This window comes from Calidris pugnax, unplaced genomic scaffold (genome assembly GCF_001431845.1).
Source record: "Calidris pugnax isolate Ruff unplaced genomic scaffold, ASM143184v1 scaffold219, whole genome shotgun sequence".
Taxonomy (NCBI): Eukaryota; Metazoa; Chordata; class Aves; order Charadriiformes; family Scolopacidae; genus Calidris; species Calidris pugnax.
The window spans coordinates 17,663,727-17,683,487 of NW_015094507.1; the positions used below are offsets into that span (position 1 = coordinate 17,663,727).

The 19,761-nt window shown below is 42.1% G+C and overlaps 1 protein-coding gene across 1 annotated transcript; it reads right to left on the reverse strand.

Moving 5' to 3' along the window:
- Positions 1-417: 417 nt before the first annotated feature.
- Positions 418-16,462, reverse strand: SPACA1 (sperm acrosome associated 1). The gene is made up of 7 exons (XM_014964446.1): positions 16,135-16,462; positions 12,607-12,657; positions 9,105-9,206; positions 8,620-8,726; positions 7,529-7,664; positions 1,288-1,459; positions 418-1,016 (listed from the first exon to the last, which is right to left on the reverse strand). The coding sequence occupies exons 1-7, from the start codon at positions 16,460-16,462 to the stop codon at positions 923-925; spliced, it is 990 nt and encodes a 329-aa protein (XP_014819932.1). The 3' UTR covers positions 418-922.
- Between the last annotated feature and the right edge of the window lie 3,299 nt (positions 16,463-19,761).

Consider the following 19,761-nt stretch of genomic DNA (forward strand, 5'->3'; position numbering starts at 1 on the left):
ACAGAACCCTACACAGGTACAAAGGGACATTGAGCAAAGCCATGGAAAAGAAACCCGTTCACGATTGCTAACTGCTTAGAAATCACATCAGGTTTAGAAAACCCGCAAGTGCCCAGGAGCTGGAGGAATACATGTGGAAAAATATCATACAGCCTTGACTTTGTTTTGTACTCTTCCCTAGACATCTCTTTTTTTGCGCCATTGGTTGGATACAGAGGTAGATGAATCCTTAGTCTGACCCTATGGGGCTTCTCTTCACATCTTTTGGTCCCCTTGATGGCAGAAATGTTTACATGTGCAAATTTAATTAAAGTTATGAAGCAACTTTTAATGATCTTCCCTACTGTTACACATCCTTCCATGTATCAAGAAGTGTCCTTGTTTGAGGTGGATTATAGTGATTACATAGTAGGTGCATCAAGCAGATAAGGAGGCCTTTACAAAAAATGGTCTCTGCCTAGACTCTACACCTAGTTTCATCGAGTCTAGATTAACATCTTCACAAGTTAGACATGTTAAATATATCATTTTCAACACCACCACAAAAATCTGGCTTTGGTTCTCCAGTTCAGAGGTGCTCACACTATTAAACTAGCTGGGGAATAACATCAACCTGAATACAGATGCATTTTTACCCTTTTCACTTAAAGTCCAGTAACCCAAGACAGCAAATGAATTGTAAAAAGTACTTCTTAAAACCAGTATTTCTAACATACTTTAATCTTCTTTATATCATATTCCTATGTAATACAACTTTTTTTTTCTTTCTAATTCTGTTAATTAGGCAAGTCCTTCACCCTCTGTGGGTGAGGGCTCTGCCACTGCTTATGTTATGGCCAATGCAAATGGTGAGAGGATTGTGGCTGCAGGAGGAGACTCCACTGTCTTGAAAAGCCAATGCGAACCCTGGGAGGGGGGCTATTTACTCCACATTAGGTGGTGGGGTTTCGTCCTTTGGCTTCTTCTCTTGGTTGTCTCGCCCAAATTTTGATTTCAGAAAAGATTTTACAGCATCCCTGAAATGGAAAAAGGATGTAAAGAAAAAGATACCTTTAAGTAGGTTTACACCAATAGCTTTGAAGCATTCCCTTCCCATCCGCAATCACTGTAACTGCTTTGTAAAGTACTTCTCTCCAGTCTCCAGGAGCTTGCTCCTGTTTTCTCAACTGGCAACACAAATCTTAAATTACAGAGAAACTTAGATAGTTCACCCAGGCCATGTTTGTCATCAGTAACACCATATTTTTATCAAATAAAATTAAATCCCAGTGTATGCTGTCAACCTACCGGTAACGAATCATGAAGATCATGGAAATGATCACACAAGGAAGCAGGACGATTCCAGCTACTAGGCTAATGATCAAAATGTAATCTGTTGTTTTTTTCATTGATTTCTCTGGCCCTGTCATTGTATTTGGTTGCTCTGTTTGCTTTTTCTTTGATTGTTCTGTTTGCACTTCTGAAGAAAAGAAATACATCATCATTATTATGTTCAAATTTTCAAATGAATCAGGCATTTAATCTGACAGACAGAACTGAAAAGGAGCAGGGCTTGATTAATTACTGACATCTTTCACAACCTTCAGGCCTTTACTGTATCAGCAAAGGTTAGAAGAGTAGCTTTTTATACCTTCTTCCCAAAGGCATATCTAACCAAGGAAGATGCAAAGAACTATAGATGAAGGCATGTGGAGTGGGATACATGTCACTTAGCAGCTGTGAAACACAAAGAACTGCAATTCTTAAAGACAAGGCAAAAAACTACAGTAGGAAAAGTATCTGTTTGGTACATGATAAGTAATATAACAATATTTTTGCTTTAAGAAACGCTTTAATGTAAGATTTCAAGATGTGTCCACCTAAGATATGTGAATGATAAGGACAGAAGTACTACCACAGGCTGTCTGCCACTCAAGGCAGCTGACTTCTTTGTCACCCAGAGCTGAGGCACCAAGGTACCATGTGCTACACAACTCTAACAATGGTAATTGCTGCAATAATAATGATAATAATGAAGCCAAGAGAGAGTATACTAACAAAAGACCAAATTCAAGGACTTAAGTGCTGCTTTTCTCTTCCCTGTCTCTATCTAGGTCTGCAAAGCCTTTATTTAAAGCCAATAACCACGGAGCACGGAAAGGAGTTGTTCTGCATGGCCCAGAAATACATAGCAAGGAGCAGCTGCATGAAGCTGAGAAGTGAAAAATGTAACAAGGATATAAAGTAAAAATGCATTTTGTAATGCTGCAGCCTGTTCAACCCTTCACCTAAGGAAAACCTGCCATTAGTTAGGCTGTTTCTGTAAGACCAGACATACCAGTTAGGAGGTGACTGTAACAAACCCCCCAGGAAGAGTGGAAAATGCTGAAAATGGCCAACCAACTTTCCCCATCTGTTTTTTGACATTGGATAAAGAAAAGCTTGGAAACCAAACCCAGTCACCTTGTAGTGAAATTTAATTGACCTTATTCGTTCAGCTACATTCAACCAAATCAAGGAACCACCAGGCATCTTCCCAGATCCCTCCAGCTTTGGCAATTTTACACAAGCCAACCTTATTTTCTCTTTCATTTTCCATCATATAGTTTCTAAAACTATAAGGTGCTGTCTCATTGCTGACTGGTATGCAAAATTTATGTTCACACGGGCAGGAATTCTGCATAGCAGAATGACTGCAGGAAAACTATTTCTATTTCTTTCTATTTCTATTTCTACTTCTGTATAAGGTCCCATGCCACTGTCATCGCTGTAGTATCTAAGCAACTCTTCCATCACATCATTTGAGTTTCATTCTTCTGCATCACAGAATTCTGATATTCTTAAACCACAGCTCATCTATAGGATTCTCCTGATCTTTCTGCAAGATACAGTGCAGGTAAGAATGGTGAACTGGCTGAGAATATCATACATAGTAAGTGCAAATACTGGGGGTTTCATACAATGTAGAGCTACCTCTTTTCGACTAATTCACTGACTGGATGGTGTCTTTTTAGAATTACATGCAGTTGTGGGTCATGGAGGCTAATGAAAATTATCTTTGATTTTGCAATTTCATTAATGAAATATATTTTCCCCTTGGCAAGGTGTGAATTTAGAGCTCTAAGAATACCTCTGTTGACAGGCTCTAACAGGAGGTTGCTGAAGAGAAAAAAACAAGTTGCATGTTATCCACAACAAATCTGCTCAAGTTTTCTTCCTAGGCAAGGAATTCTTCCAACAGTCAAGAACCAGAACTGCCCAAGAGACAACCTGAGAACACAGAGGGGATGCATTCCAAACACACACATGCATTTAAAATGCAAGCAGGAAGCAGACAGAAAAGCAGCTTCCCAATAAGCTGGTTTACAATGAGCAAAGATTGATTCACATCAAGTGCACTTTGAAGCCCCCAACTGCACTCCTAAAAGTCCAGGCAATGCTCCCAATTAGTCAGTGAGAATTTTACTACAGCCAGAATATGCCTTAAAAACATCTTCAGCTTACAGTTAAGGAGACAAAGATGCATTTACATCAACTTTTTTAAAAAGTCCACTTAGCTTAGGAAAAGTAAGAAGAACAATTCTTGTTTGAAACATGAAAAGTGTAGTTCAATGACTTTCAGCCTGAAGTCTACAGCTCACTGTGGGTCTGTGGATTACTTCACTGTGAAGAATGGTGAAAAAAAGCACTATTGATATATTCCACAACCACACAGTAAAACAATTCCTAAAATTGTTTGCACTCCACTAGAAATCTTCTAGGGCTCTACAACAATAACAACATTGATAACATATCTGACAGTTTCAAGCAGACTGCCTTCAACCCTACCAAAATCTTGGCATTCACACTTTACCTATTGATGATTTATACTCATCTTAACTAAAAAAGGAATTGCAGGCACTGTTGGATTTAAATTACGAAGATCCACGTATTTTTGCAAGTCAGAACAAGGCAGGAAAGAAGGAAAAGAAGGAATGCTCAGATTTATTTTTTGGCTTCCATGACTGCCTGCTGATGTGAGGCCAGCCCTGTGGCAGAAACCCCAGAGTGTGCTGGTCATAGCTCATGGAAGTCTTTCCAAGGGCTCACATGGTCCAAGCATCATACACTCCCTCCACCCCAGATCCTATCTGCTGTGCCAATGGGGTGACAACAGGCTGGATTAAAGGAAACCAAAAGTGTCATCTGTATGGCCATTACCAGCTGCTAAGAAGACTGAAAGCTTTTTTATCTTCTTTCTGCCATCAGAACAATATTCTTAATCTGAGCCACAGTGCATGACCTGGCTCGAGGACCTTAGAAATTTACTGCTTTCTTTTTTGGGTGGAAAAAGATACATCACATACCTCTCTTACACCAAGCATGAGAGCAGGGTAGCTCTAAAACAGAGAGCACATTCTCTGCTGTGGTGTGGCCCACCAACTGTATTTGCATTGTGTACCACAGTTTAACAAAGCTGCTTTGATTTCTATGCAGCACAGTGCATCTCCGGACTGTCCTCTGCCTTCATGGATGCCCTCTCCCCTTTAATTTGCTGAAATCCAAATACATTCACAAGCATCTGCTGCCACTGCTGGCATTTCCCTCCAGAAAATATCAGCAATACAAATTCTGTCTCTGCAGTCTATTCAGTCATTTCTTCAAGAAGAGAGAGATTCACAATACCGTAAATCTTACACATCAGGAAAGTGAAACACCTGCTTTTTTAGCACCATTTCCATCCAAAGGAAACCCACTACTTCTGCCAGCAGAAGTTCCTCCTCATCCTCCTCTTCCCCTGGGTTTTTCATTGAGCTGGAGTTCCTCCTAGGCCATGGTGTTGACTGTACAGCAGTGCTCCATCTACCAGCTGATGCTCAACCAATTGTTTATATGGTCCAGCAGCCAACAGGAGTTCTTTCCACCAGTTTTCAGATCCAGAAAGTATGTATCAGTTTGGCAGAGGGGAATGAGATTCTGCCTCTGTAGGCTGGTTTAGGTTTTTTCTTTCCCTGTTAGTACAATGGTGATGCATAGCTTTTCTGTTTCCCTTCTAGATTATCCATAAGCCTTTTTCTCTGTATTAAAAATGGATGGATATTTGCTAACGGGCAAGCAGGGTTACATACACATAGAGGAGGTGCAAGCTGTTAATCTTGGGTACTGGGATTCCCCATTTAATTTCTGTGTGAATGCAAGGACAACCTGGCCACACTGATGACACACTTGTACAGCAGCTGGTTACAGAGGTGTGACTTTTCTCTCTCAAGGAAGCTCTGGCACTGAAGTCAACAGCAGGAAATGAAGAGAGACGGGAGGCCAGAATGGCCTCTGAGACACCAAAACGCTTACTGCTTCCACCTTCTCCACAGAAGTGCCACCAGACACACACCCCAAACTCGCTGAGAAGCGTGGGGCTGGGGGCACAGCAGGGATCTCAGCAGGCTGACACCCTTCACATAGCATCCTAATGAGGATCCTTCTCTGCTCTCGCCTTCCTCCCTTGCAGAGCCCGCCCTCCTCACAGGACTATTATTAGTAAATATGAATAAACCGCCTTCCAGCTCCAAAGTCTTCACAAAACACCAAACAACCCAACCGGAGGGAGTGTGAAACAACACCCTTCAGTGCCTCAGGGTAGTGAGTTGGTACGAAAGACATACAGAAATGTCAGTTATTAAAAGATGGGATTTTCCTTGCAGAGATCGCAATAATTTTTGATGAAGATAAAATACTTTTTTTTTCCCCTCTTATTTTTCACTTCCTATAAACAAACAAAGAGAACCTATCGGTCTGAACGGTTCTGAAAACAAAAGAAAAAGCCAAATTACTGAAGACCACTTAGTTATGCAAAAAGGTCATTACCACTGTTCATCAAAAGGTCACTGAGAAGCACAGCGATCACTGGTAAAGGACACATGCAATTTCTCCGTGCATAGCTTTAAAATTAACTCATATGAAGTCTTGCCACGTGGCAAATTCAATCAAAACATCAATTCCTGCAAGGTTTTACCTGCCCTTTTGCAACATGTCTTGCCTTCCTCCCACCTCATGCGTCTCAAAATCTGAAGTGGAAAGTGTCACATTATGCATTTTCAAGGGGTGGCTTTGGGGCTGAGCTCGCAGACCATCCAGAGAGCAAAACTACATCTGTATGATGAAAGTCGTGGTATGTTCTCAACCAAAATGTCAGCTGATAAACTAACAGTTAATAATTTCTAAAGTCCAAATAATGGCACTCCTGGGGAAGCAAAACCCAGAAACACCTCTGCACAAAGCCAAAGGATGCTGATCCATCACTAAGCACAACCACCCTCTTCTTTTAAGCTACTTAATAAGTCTTAGAGCTTGTCTTTTTCAGATTTCACAAATACTTTCTGAACCAGTAAGTCTCAATCCTTGTAAGAAGTTCTCAGTGGATATGTCCATTGGGTGGGTTTCATCTGACCACTTTTCACCCAGACAACTCCCAGCTTAAATGCAAGTGTCTGAGTCGTCCTATTGATGACTCACCCGACTCAAGTCAATGGGACCATTTGCATGCTTAAACCTAAAACAGATTATGTGCTCTGCTAATTCAGGTCTCAAAAAGGAAGCTTCCTCTCTACAAAAAGGAATGTAGAGACTGAATAGTGGGAGAAGGGGAAAAGAAAAAAAAATAAAAAAATAAAAGCTTTGGGTGTTTTGTGACTGCCAGATGGATTTAGAAAATGAATAAACAAATTCCATGTTACAGTTCAATGGCAGAAAGGACCTCAATAGAGATACAGGAAACGGCTTATCTTACTGAAGAGAAGGGGGAAAAAAAGCAGGATTCCCAAGCCAGACAGCTTTACTTCAGTAAACAACATGGAGGGGAGAAATATGCAGAGGGGTATCTCCAAGGATTTCTTCCTTTCTAGTCTGCCATAATTTTGAAGAAGACCTAAATCTACATTATTTCATTAAAAACTTTAAATAAGCAAGGCACTTTCACCCTTTCTCTGATTAGAAAAGTTTCTATGTGGCACTACTGCCCTTCCTAACATAAAAATCCCATTAGCAGAGAAGGCGAAAGAGTACTGAGGAACTGGCTTATGATGTATTCTTTTTAACATTAAACTTTGCTAAATCCATTGTGTCTAAGCAAATTCCAGATGGCCACTAAAAGAAAAACTCCAAAAGGTTGTTTTCCTGTTTCAGTACTGAAGTGGGAAGGAGATTTAACTGCAGAACCTATGCTACTGGTGCTATGTGGCTAGTAAGACAGAAGTCTATGTTAACCAGCCTGGGTGCACTAAAAAAGTAAGCAGGTAATAGGCAAACCTCCTTATTTAACTGGAATTTTTACAAAGGATAAAGAAAATACTCATTCTTGCAACAAGGAACCTCTTCATTCACATTCTGTCATTTCCTTTTATTTGTTTTTTTTTTTTTTTTTACTAGCCTGCATTTCGTGACAGTCATTACCACAGCACACAAGTTCCTGCCGTTATACTACTGGTGACATGCAATCTTATAAAGATTGAGTACTACATAAAAACCACCAGGCCATACCACTAGAAGACTCTAAGCATCTCTATGAACTTACCAGCTTCTGTGTAGACTGTGTATTTTATAGACGCAACCGCACTTCCCTGTTCTTGAGTTTCACACTCGAAAGTACCCGAATGGGTATCTCTGCAAACTCTCAGAACAGCTGAATCATTGGGAAGAATGTGTGCTTCCTAGCCATGTAGAAAAGAAAAAAAAAAGAAAAAAAAGTTTGTATTTTTTCAAACAGATCTGCAAAGATGAGTTGCATTGTGTCAGAAGACGCGGAGAAAAGTGCTTATTCTGCTCCAACATCTTTCAACCCGTCAGGAACTCTTGGCCCCTGGGAAAATTTCTCCCATCTCACAGAACCACAGAATGATATGGGATGATAAGGGACCTCTGGAGATCATCTAGCCCAAACCCCCTGCCAAAGCAGGTCCACCCAGAGCAGGTTGCACAGGAACGTGTCCAGGTGGGTTTGGAATGTCTCCAGAGAAGGAGACTCCACCATCTCCCTGGGCAGCCTCTTCCAGGGCTCTGCCACCCTCACAGGAAAGAAGTTCCTCCTCATGTTTAGACAGAACTTCCCATGTTCAAGTTTGTGCCTGTTCCCTCTTGTCCTGTCACTGGGCATCACTGAAAAAAGACTGGCCCCTTCCTCCTGACACCCTTTAAGTATTTATAGATGTTGATCAGGTCCCCCCTCAGTCTTCTCTTCTTTAGACTAAAAAGACCCAAGTCCCTCAGCCTTTCATTGTAAAAGAGATGCTCCAGGCCCCTCATCATCTTTGTAGCCCTATCTCTAATCTCTTCAGCACCTTCTACTTGAACAACTGGGAAGGGCAACATGGTTGTGATTTGGTAAAATGTATTCACTCCCCAGCTACTACACCCAATTTTTCTGAAATAACAGTAAACATTACTCCCTAAAATTATTGTTTCCTTCTCATAAACAGGAAATCAAAGCTGCATGAAGCAGGAAAGCCATGCAGAACCTTGTATTACCAACTCGCCAGTGAGAAATCAGGGCTTATTTGCATTGTGACAGAAATAATCTGCCCAGAATCTCTGCAATTCAGATGGAGCAAGTGGTAAATACATGCAGTATGCAATTTTTTTTGCACAAAGGAGGGTTCAATTACTCACCTTGTTTGGAATTAACATCTTCCAAACATATTTAAATCGATTTTCTGGAGGCATAAAAATACAAGTTATCTTCATGCAGTCAAGGCCCTCAGAAATTGGTGTTCCCCCTATAGGATAAATTTTTAATAGGTTCATCATCAACTATATGAAACATCTCTGTATAGATCATAAAGTTCATAATTCTTCAAACCACAGAATGTTACTCGGAAATTATCCTTTCCCTTAAAATTACTTCAAATACTTTTTGCTTCGTCTAATGTCTGGAACGAAGCATATTGCAGAAAAACGGTGTTTTACACGGATTTGAAACCAAGCACATACCAGTACCGAAATGAGATCTGAAACATTAATGGATTGCTTAACGTGGGGATTGGAGGGTGGAACGCAACCACTTCATTCCACTTCCACCACACTCAGAAAGAACAACGTTTCCTTTTGAATCCACTTATTTGCTCTAGATCACTGTATCACAGTGTTCCACTTACAGCCACAGTCTACTGGCCCCTGGCATGACTCCACACCGACGATACATTTTGTTTCATGATCAGGGCATCCATCAGTTAACAGAACTTCTCGAATGCCAATCCCTTTGGGAGATAAAAAAAATTATCATTAAAATCTTTCACTCCGCATTTCTTCTTCATTTGCTTCATGCTCTGTTTTTCCTTCCTCTTTCTCTATCCTGGATGTTAATATGATGTATCTACCAAATACCAGGCAAAACAGATCTTCTCATAGTGCCTGCTAAAGCTATCCCGTGTCGGTATCTAAGATTTCAAGACAGCATCTACTTCTGTCAGACTCTGCACCGTAGGAAGCCAGATTCTTAGAACCATCATGCTCCAAAAAAAAGAATTCAAAATGAAGTCAGAACTTTTCTTACAGAAAAAGAATTTGAAGTGAAACTAGTATATGTTCTGCAACACAGTTAATTCACTTTGAATATAAAAGCATTTAGGCTCCTGACATTAAAATGCTTCAATCAGATGGCACAGAGGACCTTGTACAGACTGCCAGCTCAGTTTGTCTCCAGTCCTGTGATTGAGTGTGTGTCTTCAACTCCCACCAAGGTCAACAGAAACTGAAGGCACCAAAAACTTCCTGGTGCTGGGATTAAGGAGTCTTAAGTAACCAAAGAGCGACCAACAATGGGCAATCCAAGAATTCCACTAAGTCCCCAAAATGAAGCCTCTCAAGCAAACAGGAGACAACCTCTCACAAACGTGTGAAGTTAACAAAAATTCCTACACAATGTTCAAGGAAGCCAAAAAAAACCAAAAAACCAAAAAAACCACTTCACTCTCACTATCAGGATTTCAATGGGAACATCCCCATTTTAACAATTACAAACAGATTCAAAACAAGTGCTATAATTGTTTTTGCCAAACAGTGTGTACACAGTTCATTGGAATGACATAGCTTGTGGGGGAGGCAGGAATAATATGTTTAGGCCCAGTAAACACTGAAGGTTTTGCCATTTTTCCAGAAGCATTTTGTTTACTAATAGGCATGGAAAGAGGAGAGCAAGCCCCTCCACCCCTTGCAGCATCATAAGAAATAGGAAATTGGTTTGAAAATGGAGTTTCTGATGCATCTGCCTTCCTAAAATGTGTATTATATAAACCAATGGCTTTCAGAACGTTTCAGAGATGTCATGTAACTCGTGAAACAGTACTTCAAGTGACAGAGGGAGACAACACCACTTACTGAAAATGACACAAAACGAGGATCGTTCTCCACTCCAGAGAATGTCTCATTGCATGGATGCGGAGACAGAGGTGTAAATGGCAGTGAACTGACAATTTTATTAAAGGCATTCCTCTTTCTTCAGTGCCACGTGGGTTTTTTTTTTTTTTTTAGCTAACAAAAAAAGATAGAAAACCTATGAAAAGCCAAAAAGGCTGGCTCTCTAAAATCTGGGTGCTGGGCTATCTCCAGTCACATTCATCAGGAAAAATCTCATCATGTCTCACGTATGGGAATATTAAAATTTGGGAAGCATATCATACTCAAAAGGTTGATGGAAAGAAGTGCTTTTAATTTGATCTGCAAGTTCTTTTGGTACTCCTCTGCCTCTTCCTTTTGGACAGCTTTTCCTTTTCATTCCCATGTTTCCTTTCCCCACCTCTTCTCAGTAGCTGCCAATGCTGATGAAATTAATCTACTGAGATGCTCTAACAAATGAAGTCTTAACTTCCAACAAGTCATACAAGTTAACCTAACAGAAAGCCAGCCACAATGCAGTAAAAATAAATTACCCAACCGAAATTCACCCTAGAGAAATGTAAATTAACGGACTGGTGGAGGTAGGGGGGTGAAGAGGGATGATCCACAGAGAACTGAATACTTTGCAATACAAAAACAGCAGTTATGAGAGAAATTCAGAGGTAAGAGTGGCCAAAACAACTAGACCACAAAGAGACTGAGGCAAATTTGAGGCAGGTATGACTAGACATCATTAACACATGCTTTAATTATGCTTTAACACCTCTATAAGCCTGGACTAGAGGAGCAATGGATCTAAGCCACAGCATTACTGGGAAAAACTAGAGAAAATTGAGTCAATTCAGAAAGCAAGAAATATAAAGGGCTAGACAGACGAACCTAGGGAATAAGAAGGAATATGAAGGAGATAAAGAACTTAAAGTTTTACTGAAAGAACCAAGAAGCCACTTTTCAGCCTTTCACCAGACAAACATGCCGTATTGAACAGCCCAGACTATAATGAAGGCTACAAACACAATCTGAACTCCAGATATGAGATGATGCCTTTTTCTTTTTTGTTAGAGCTTCCCTTTCCTGATTCTTCAGTAAGACTACATAATTTTCAGTACTGAAGGGGTTAAACATTTTATATTGGGTCAGGCTGGGATGGAATTAACTTTCCCCACACAGCCCTGGTGGGCGCCTGGTGGTCAGCCAAGCTTAACCCACCACCACATTAACTCCGAGGGACCAAAGATAAAACTGAGACAAAATTTAGGGAAATGCCCAAAAAATAAGGAACATTTGAGACATCTGCTAGAGGCATGGGACTTAAGGAACAGTTTTTCAGTATCCAAAAGATATGTGCATCAGAGCAAGTAAGGTTATAAGGGTATGGGGATACATATACAGCATCGATATATAGAAGATATAAGCAGATTTGAAATTATGAAGAAAAGAAATATTGAAGTATGTAGAAGCAAAAAAAAATCTCCTCTAAAACCATAATGTCCTAGTATTGGAAATAGGAGGGAATCAAGGAAGTTCCATCACTGGAAATATGAAAAAGTGACTGGAAGAAATGAAAAGTTGTACTCTAGAAAACACGAGATTGATGGGGGCAAAACTCATCTGTCTTTTTTCTGTGGTCTTCTGAGAAGCTGAATTTGTTCAGAAAAAAATTAATAGCATTTGTGATTCAAGACTGCTTCCTTAGCAATATAATTACCACCTCACAGCAGTTTCTATCACCATCCTAAACGCGGAGATGTCTTCTTAAGGCTTGTCTCATTTTTCCTCTCTCCCTTCCTACTCCAGAATGATACCTCTCCTCTCCATCACACAATTTATAAATTGTATAAATCTGGAATACAGAACAGGCTACTGCAGGCAAGCAATTTTTTGGCAATATTGTATGTGGGAAGACATCTGTGAGAAGCATCAGAAGATCTTTCATCTTCTGAACATCTCACAGATGTTCACAAATAGCGAAAATTGTTACTTTGGGGAAGGCAGCTCATGTGCCAATAAACGTAGGGAACTGGTTTAAAATAGGAGCTTGCAGGCTGTGAAATTAATAAAACAACAGATCTGACCTAAACTCCTAATGACAATCAGCCTGATTGTTTTTGTTAATTATAGTTATTGGCAATTGAAATCAATGAGAGGTGAATGAGGGCAAGCAAATTACAACTGCTAAATTGCTACAGTTAGCACTTTTTTTCTTTTTTTTCCCCAAAAAACAAATGACAATATGTTTTATTCATCTGCTTTGCTACTTACCACATGTAACTGTGCATTGTCCATATTCTATTGGCGGGGACGCACTCGAACCTGAAGATAAAGTCTAAAGTTACATCTCTAATCCAACGACAGGGGTGGGAATGCCCGACTAACCAGAAACTCACTCCTTGAAATCTGTACTAATTTTAAACTGAAATGTGAAATTTGCCAATATTTTTGCTTTCACTAATTAGACCATAAAAACAAGACATTTATGAAAAATTTATCATAAATTCCAGTGTGAAAAGCCTTCATGTTTAAACCTGAAAATTATTCTTTAAAAGGAAAAAACCCTATTTTTCTTATAAAGCAGCCTAGGATGCTAAATTAGCCTACTGCACGCTCTGGGAAGTGCAGTGTCTAGGTTCTATGCAAATGATAGGTCTTCCCTGAAAAGAGTTAAGAAAAATTTTCATTAAACAATATTCAGTTCACTCATTTCCTTGTTCTTTCTGGCTAATGTGCGCCTTCCCACATGATTTTTTTTCCCCCACCACACTTCAAGGTCAAGTTTAGACAGCCAGCACAAATATGAGTCAACCAGGTACAGTTTTTTAATTAGGTACTGGGGTTTTAATCACTGTGATTGGGTTTCTTCCATTTTTTAATGGTACTTTGAGGTTACGGAATGGGTTTCACAGAATGTAATGTACAAAAGCAAAAGGTTCTCCTCTCCATCTGGGATTCAAATCTGGATTATATATTTTATTCCTAATAGCGTGCAATTTGAATCCTTGTTTATAAGGCTACTGAGATACAGTAGCTGTTCTACAGAGAATCTAACTTAGTGAAGCTCCTCTGGAGACTACTCATTAAATAAGCAATAGGTCTTTTCAATTCTTCCAAATGCAAAGAGAAAGTCACTATGACTGTTTTTACAAGTCTACACTGCCAGTCCCGCCTACTCAGATTATTTTTTTCTGATAACGAATACTTACCAATGTAAAGTTTGCTTTCACTGTCTCTCAGTTTTTTATATTCAAGATTTGTGTTTACAAAATGTTATTTCTGTGCAGCAACGCAAGTTTATATATCACTTCTTGCTACTAAATCTCTGAGCAACATTCACATTTTTCACACACTATCCAAAACTTTCAATTTCTCGGGTTGAAAGGAACAGATCCATTTCTCTTGCAGTCAGTGATATGCAAATATAAAACCTTTACTCCTCCACGTAAAGGATTTACACCACAGCAGCCCGGTGCATTCTCCACAATGATACACTGACACGGAACCCTTTTTCCCAACATTATAAATGAGCCATCAAAATCCTATTCTTCTGTTATCTCTGACTGTCTCTATGGTTTTGACATTTACTTCAGCATATAAGCTGTGCTCATCAGAACAGTCTCCCAGCGTATGCAGAGCAATCCTTAAACAATAACTTAACTATGCAGTTGAATGATAAAAAATCCAACCTTAGCCAAAACATAAGGAAAAAAATGAGCAGACTAAAATCCTATGAAAACAGGGACAACCTTTACAACGGCTAGTGTATCTCCAAACTCTATCTCTAATGAGCCTTTAACAATAACAACTTCTTCAGAAGATGGTCCCCACCACTGACATCCTATCATGTTTCCCTTAGCTTCTTTTAAATTTAAGGGGGCAGTCATTCAACAGTCTTGTCTAAGGACAACCACCACAGCACAAGAGAGAGGAGGAGGAGAACTTAAAGAACCTCTCTGCAGTCTAAATACAGCCCCGTTTACAAATACCTGCTTTCAACTTGGTACAACATGAGTTGCACTTTTTTGCTTGCGCAGAATAAACATAAAACATGCAAAAATGACCAGGAGGGAGGGCTGAGGGCTAGGACAGCTTCAGATGATGTAAATTCTCAACTCAATAGATTTCTGACAATTGGTATCAGCTTGCAGTAAGCTCCAAACCTCTACCCTGAAAGTAGGTATTGCTGTAATTCAATTTTGAGGTAACAAGCTGAGTGTAGCCACAGCAGGGTGTCGGCATATGAGAAAGGAGAAACTGCTGTTTCCCACCCAGACACAAATTAGGAAAAAAAAAAAAAAAAAAGAGAGGAAGAAAAAGCCCTAGAAACAAGAAGAGACACAAAACTTCAGACATTAGTAATAGAAGGCTGAGGGACCTTGCTAACCAGTGAAAGCAAACCTCCTAATTATAGGTGAAGACATCAACCATGATACCCTTTTCAGGTTGCTTCTGGCTTCAGGAGCACCACAATGCACAACAGGACTCTTTTGTCAGAGATTCATAACGATGAACCAATGTCGTGGTTTGGGCTGGTTTTGACTACAGCTCTAAATAAAAAAGATACTGTATTCTCTAAGTAGCAATGCTCCAAATAAGCCTTTAAACACATCTAAACTTGAGAAGCTGATTGGTTCTAAATTAACAAGTTAATTGGGAATCACCAATCCTGATTTCTGATTCAATGATTTTTTTTTTTAAAAAGCAACAAAAAGAAACTTCAAGGGAAACAGGATCAGATTCATTGATAATCCTCCGGATAACGTAACACTTTTTATATGAATTTTATGAACCTTCCATGCCAATATTGCAATACACTGTTCCGCGTTGCTTCCTTTACTTGCATTTCCTCCATACACTTAAAATGAACCAAAATGTTAAGAAAGCTTCCAGTAAGAAACTACAGATCTTTCTCCTTACATAAGCTGGTTCCAGTTGCATCGGGTTCAGATAAAAATATAGTGTCAGCCCTATGCAAAAAAAAATTATGTATATAGCTGCCATTAGCATTAATAGGAGTTATATATGTAAATCCCACACATGCTGAGATAAGAATGTGCTAAGGAACTGCATTTACATTCCTGTCAGGGGGCTGCAATTAGTACCAGCACAGCAAAGGCAGGCTGTATTCCTCTCTCTACATTTGGAAGCCTTGTAAAACCTATGTAGGACAGAAAATCTTAGCCATTATGCACCATTTCAATTACGAGCCACGTCACGGCGTTACATGCAGAATTATGGTGATAAATGCTTAGAAAGCCCACAGAAACCCTGCTAGAAATGTCAGCAGGGAGCACGCAAGGCGGAACGCGTTGACTCCTGAGTTGGGCATCTCATCCTTGCCAAGCATTGTGGCTTTGGCTCTTGGAGGGTCCTGCTCTCCCCAGGGCAGAGGGGACAGGGTGACACGGCAGGGGGACAATTAAGGGGTCGGGAACCTTTTTCCAAAGCACTTTGCACTTGCCAACAGCGGTTGGGAACCTCTGCTGTTCCACAACAGCCAGGAGAGGGTTTGCATGTCGCCGGCCCTCCCTAGACCAGACTTTGGGCTACCAGGGTGGCGAGCAGCCCTGGACCTTTCCTCACCCCACTCCCCCGTGATGCCCCAAAGCTTTAACACAGCCCTGGAGACGCTCCCGACACCGTCCCACACCGGGGAGCGATCCTGACCTCCCCCCCCGCCGCCACCACCTCCCCGGCGGTGATTAAGGCGGTGATTAAGCCTTGGCTCCGGAGAGCACGACGCCGGGCAGCCCCGCAAATGTCGCCTTTGCCGTACGACACCTGCTCTCCCCGCACCCCCCGGGAGAGGCCGGGAGGTAGCGGGTATCACCGGAGCCGCGGGGGAAGCCGCCACGGGGAAGCGAGAAGGCAGCCGGCCGGCCTGAGGGGAGGCGGCGGCGGCCTGAGGGGAGGCGGCTGCCCCGTGGCCTGTCTGCCTGAGGGGAGGCGGGCCCCTGCCGCGGTAGGGCTGGGGCCGGAGGTGGCGCCCCCCGTCCACCCACCGAAGCACCCACACAACCCGGGGGCCGCCCTTACTCGGCACCGCCGCGTCGATGAGGATGGCGGCCCCCTCCGCCAGGGAGGCCTGGAGCAGCGCCAGGAGCAAAGCCAGGACCCCCGCCATAGCGCCGCACTCCTAGCCCGTCCCGCCGCCCGGCAACTCACCCTCAAAAACACCCCGGGGGGCGTCACAAAGGGGCCGGGCCCCCCCTGTCGAGCTCCGGGCCCGGCCGCGGTGGGGCTCCGGCCTTCGGGCCTCGGCGTCTTAGGTGGTTGGTAACAAAACGGGAGTTCGTGGCTGCCTGCTAAAGGTGGGCCTGGATAATAACATTCACCTGTGCAATGGAAGGTTGTGCTTCTCCAAATCCAGAAAAAAGGCAGATTTTGATTCAAATCTTGGTGGCTGGCTCCTGTTTTTTAAAAATATTACCCTAGGTTTTCCACAGTACCCTTCAACACCCAAACTCCCCACCATTGGTCAGAGGGGGGATCTGATCAAGGACTATAAATATGTAAAGGGTGGGTGTCAGGAGGATGGGGCCAGTCTTTTCAGTAGTGCCCAGGGACAGGACAAGAGGGAACAGGCACAAACTTGAACATAAGAATTTCCTTCTAAACATGAGGAGGAACTTCTTTATTTTGAAGGTGGCAAAGCCCTGGAAGAGGCTGCCCAGAGAGGTGGTGGAGTCTCTGTCCCTGGAGACATTCCAAACCCGCCTGGACACGTTTCTGTGGGACCTGCTCTGGGTGGACCTGCTTTGGCAGGGGGTTTGGGCTAGATGATCTCCAGAGGTCCCTTCCAACCCCAGATCATCCTATGATCTGCCAGAGCCCTGTGTAAAAAGGGTGCAAACCGAAGAAATGCACCCCCAATTCAGAACAAAAACCTGGTAATTGTGTACATTAGACAACGGTTGTGGTTGCAAGTGGGACCCCGGGCCAGCAGGTTAAGAGAATATCAAGAGCTTGCTTGCAATGAGAATTCCCACCACCCAAACCCAGCGTCTGCAAGTGGTGCTCCCACATTTCGCATGTTTTAGTCACCGCTTTGATGTTCGGAAAGCCTCTGCAGATGTCCCAAGCTATCTGGGCGAGAACTTCCTCCTCAGCGAGCGTGGCTTCCGTCAGCAACCGCATTTCCCCCAGAATAAAGAAACGCAGCCAACAGGGAGCTGCTTGCGAGTCCCGATCTGGACCCTGGGATGTGTGAAATTCACTTTCGTGGGAGTTGAAAATGAACAGAGCTTTCCCTGTGTTTGAGACTACCCGTGTATCTTATCTCTTTGACTTCGCCTTTCCATAATAATTTCTTCCCAGGACACCTGCTCTCACATGTGCAACAGCAAATGTGGAAGAAAATGCCTGGAACTGATCAAACTACTTCCCTAAAGGCTAGAACAGAGATTATTACTTTTATAAAATACTCAGGAGGCTCTCAGACGTTGAAGGCAGAGAAGCTGGAGATGTGGGAAAATACTATTTGATGGGTAACGAACCATCATTTATTCAATAAAGTTCATGAAGCTGTCAAAGTTTATGTTGTCAAAATAATAATTATATCCTTAATAACTGCTCCTATTTCTATATCTTCAGGACCCAAAGTCATCTAGAACTAGGAAAAAAGTCAATATTGAATAAAACCAGTTGTCTCTAGGGAAAAGATTGGCCGAATAGGTTAAATCCAAGGGTATATTCTAGTTTTTCTTTTGAGATTATTTTCAACACACTTTCCAACCTGTGTGTATGCACGTGTAACATATCCCTGTATATACACACAGATGCACATATATTCTGTGCTGCGCTGCCTGCTTGGGATGGGACGCAGGAGACATTTTCCATGAAGGAAAGATGAATAATTTCCAGGAACAGCAGGACCACATACTTCTTTAGAAGAAATGGATCTTTACCATCTCTACAGAATAAGCAGGAACTCAGCTTTTTGTGCTGAGACCTAGTAAAAGGCTGGGTGGCATTTTGTGTGTTTTCTCAACATTATTTGTAGCAATGGCCTTTCCATTCCTTCCTTGTGCTTCACATGCTTGGTGTTAGTCTTTATCTCTTTCTACAGTTTGCCTTCTGCCCAAGCTCGCTCTCATTTTTTCTGACCTTTCTTATTTTTCTGTGTGGGGTTTTTTAGGTTATTTTTTTTTTTTGAAGGCAATAACAATATTAATGGAAGTGGGCAATATCAGCTTGGCTCATGCTGCTAAGTGGCTCCGTGGAGCAGTAGTGAGCTCCCAAGTGGGCAGAGCTGTTTCCACCTACTTTGTGTCGCTCTCACAGCTGGCTGTACCACAGGCTGCCCGGAGAGAAGACTGGCAAACAAACAGCTTGGAAAGAGCTTGCAGCTGCTTGTTCTTCTCCCCAGCCTCAGGACAGCCATAAAGCGTTTCTGCAGTGGGAGTGTGTATTTGGAAGCTTTCTTCCAGGCTGCTCCTTTTCTCTCCTCGCTTGGCACCAGCTCCCACACGATCGTTTTCCTCAGCCGTTTACAGGAAGAACAGTCTGCCTGGACTTGTAGCCAGCATCACCCCCTTCCCCGGGGTTAGGAGCGGTGGGCAGAGTCACAGTACTCCTTAGAATTACCCGTTTGTGAAGATGGGAATGAGAGATGCAGCTCCTGGCAGCAGACAGAGCTTCTTGAGTGTTAGAAACACCTGGAATATGATTAGCTCTCGATTCTGCCTTCAGGCGATACGGGATGTGGACTTTCAATTTAGCCATATAATGCAAAATAGTTTCTTGCTCACTTTATTAGTCTAGTTGCTAATTAATAGACCAACCAACGCCATTACCACAATGCCAACAGATTTGTACTTCAGCCTGAACTTATTCTCAGTAAGAACATGGCCAGATTTGATGCTTGGTAGTTTTCTGAGTTAATAACCGTGCTTGCAGAAGGTTCAGGTGGTGTACAGCCAAACGACATAGACAACATTTACAGTGAGCCAGAGCAGCCTTGTCTCTTTTATTCACACCGATAGCCCAGGTTGTTAGCAAGGTGAGGGAGATGTTTGATACTCTTAGAAAACAGGAGTTCCATGCAGTGCTGTTTGCTGCGACAGGACTCCGATGGTCAATAGAATTCCTTTATTCTCTGTGCGCGGGCCAGTAAATAATTCTGTAAGTCGTATCCCGTTGAAAGCTCCTGCAGCAGGAGCTCATGCCAGAAGGGCAGCACATCTGTAGTGGTCAAGGGGAGGTGGGCAACAGTTCTGAAAAACGCCTCCTCTTGTTTTGTTCCTATGCACAGATAATGGCATGCTTCTTCCACTGGGTAAGAATTGTTGCCATAGTAATGTTTCCAGCACTCCTTTGGATCAATAGCAGAACAGAGGGTTTTTCAGGTATTTCTGTTGTTTGCAAAGCCTGCAGTCATATCCCATATATATATTTCTGTTCCTTCTGTAAAATAGGTTCATT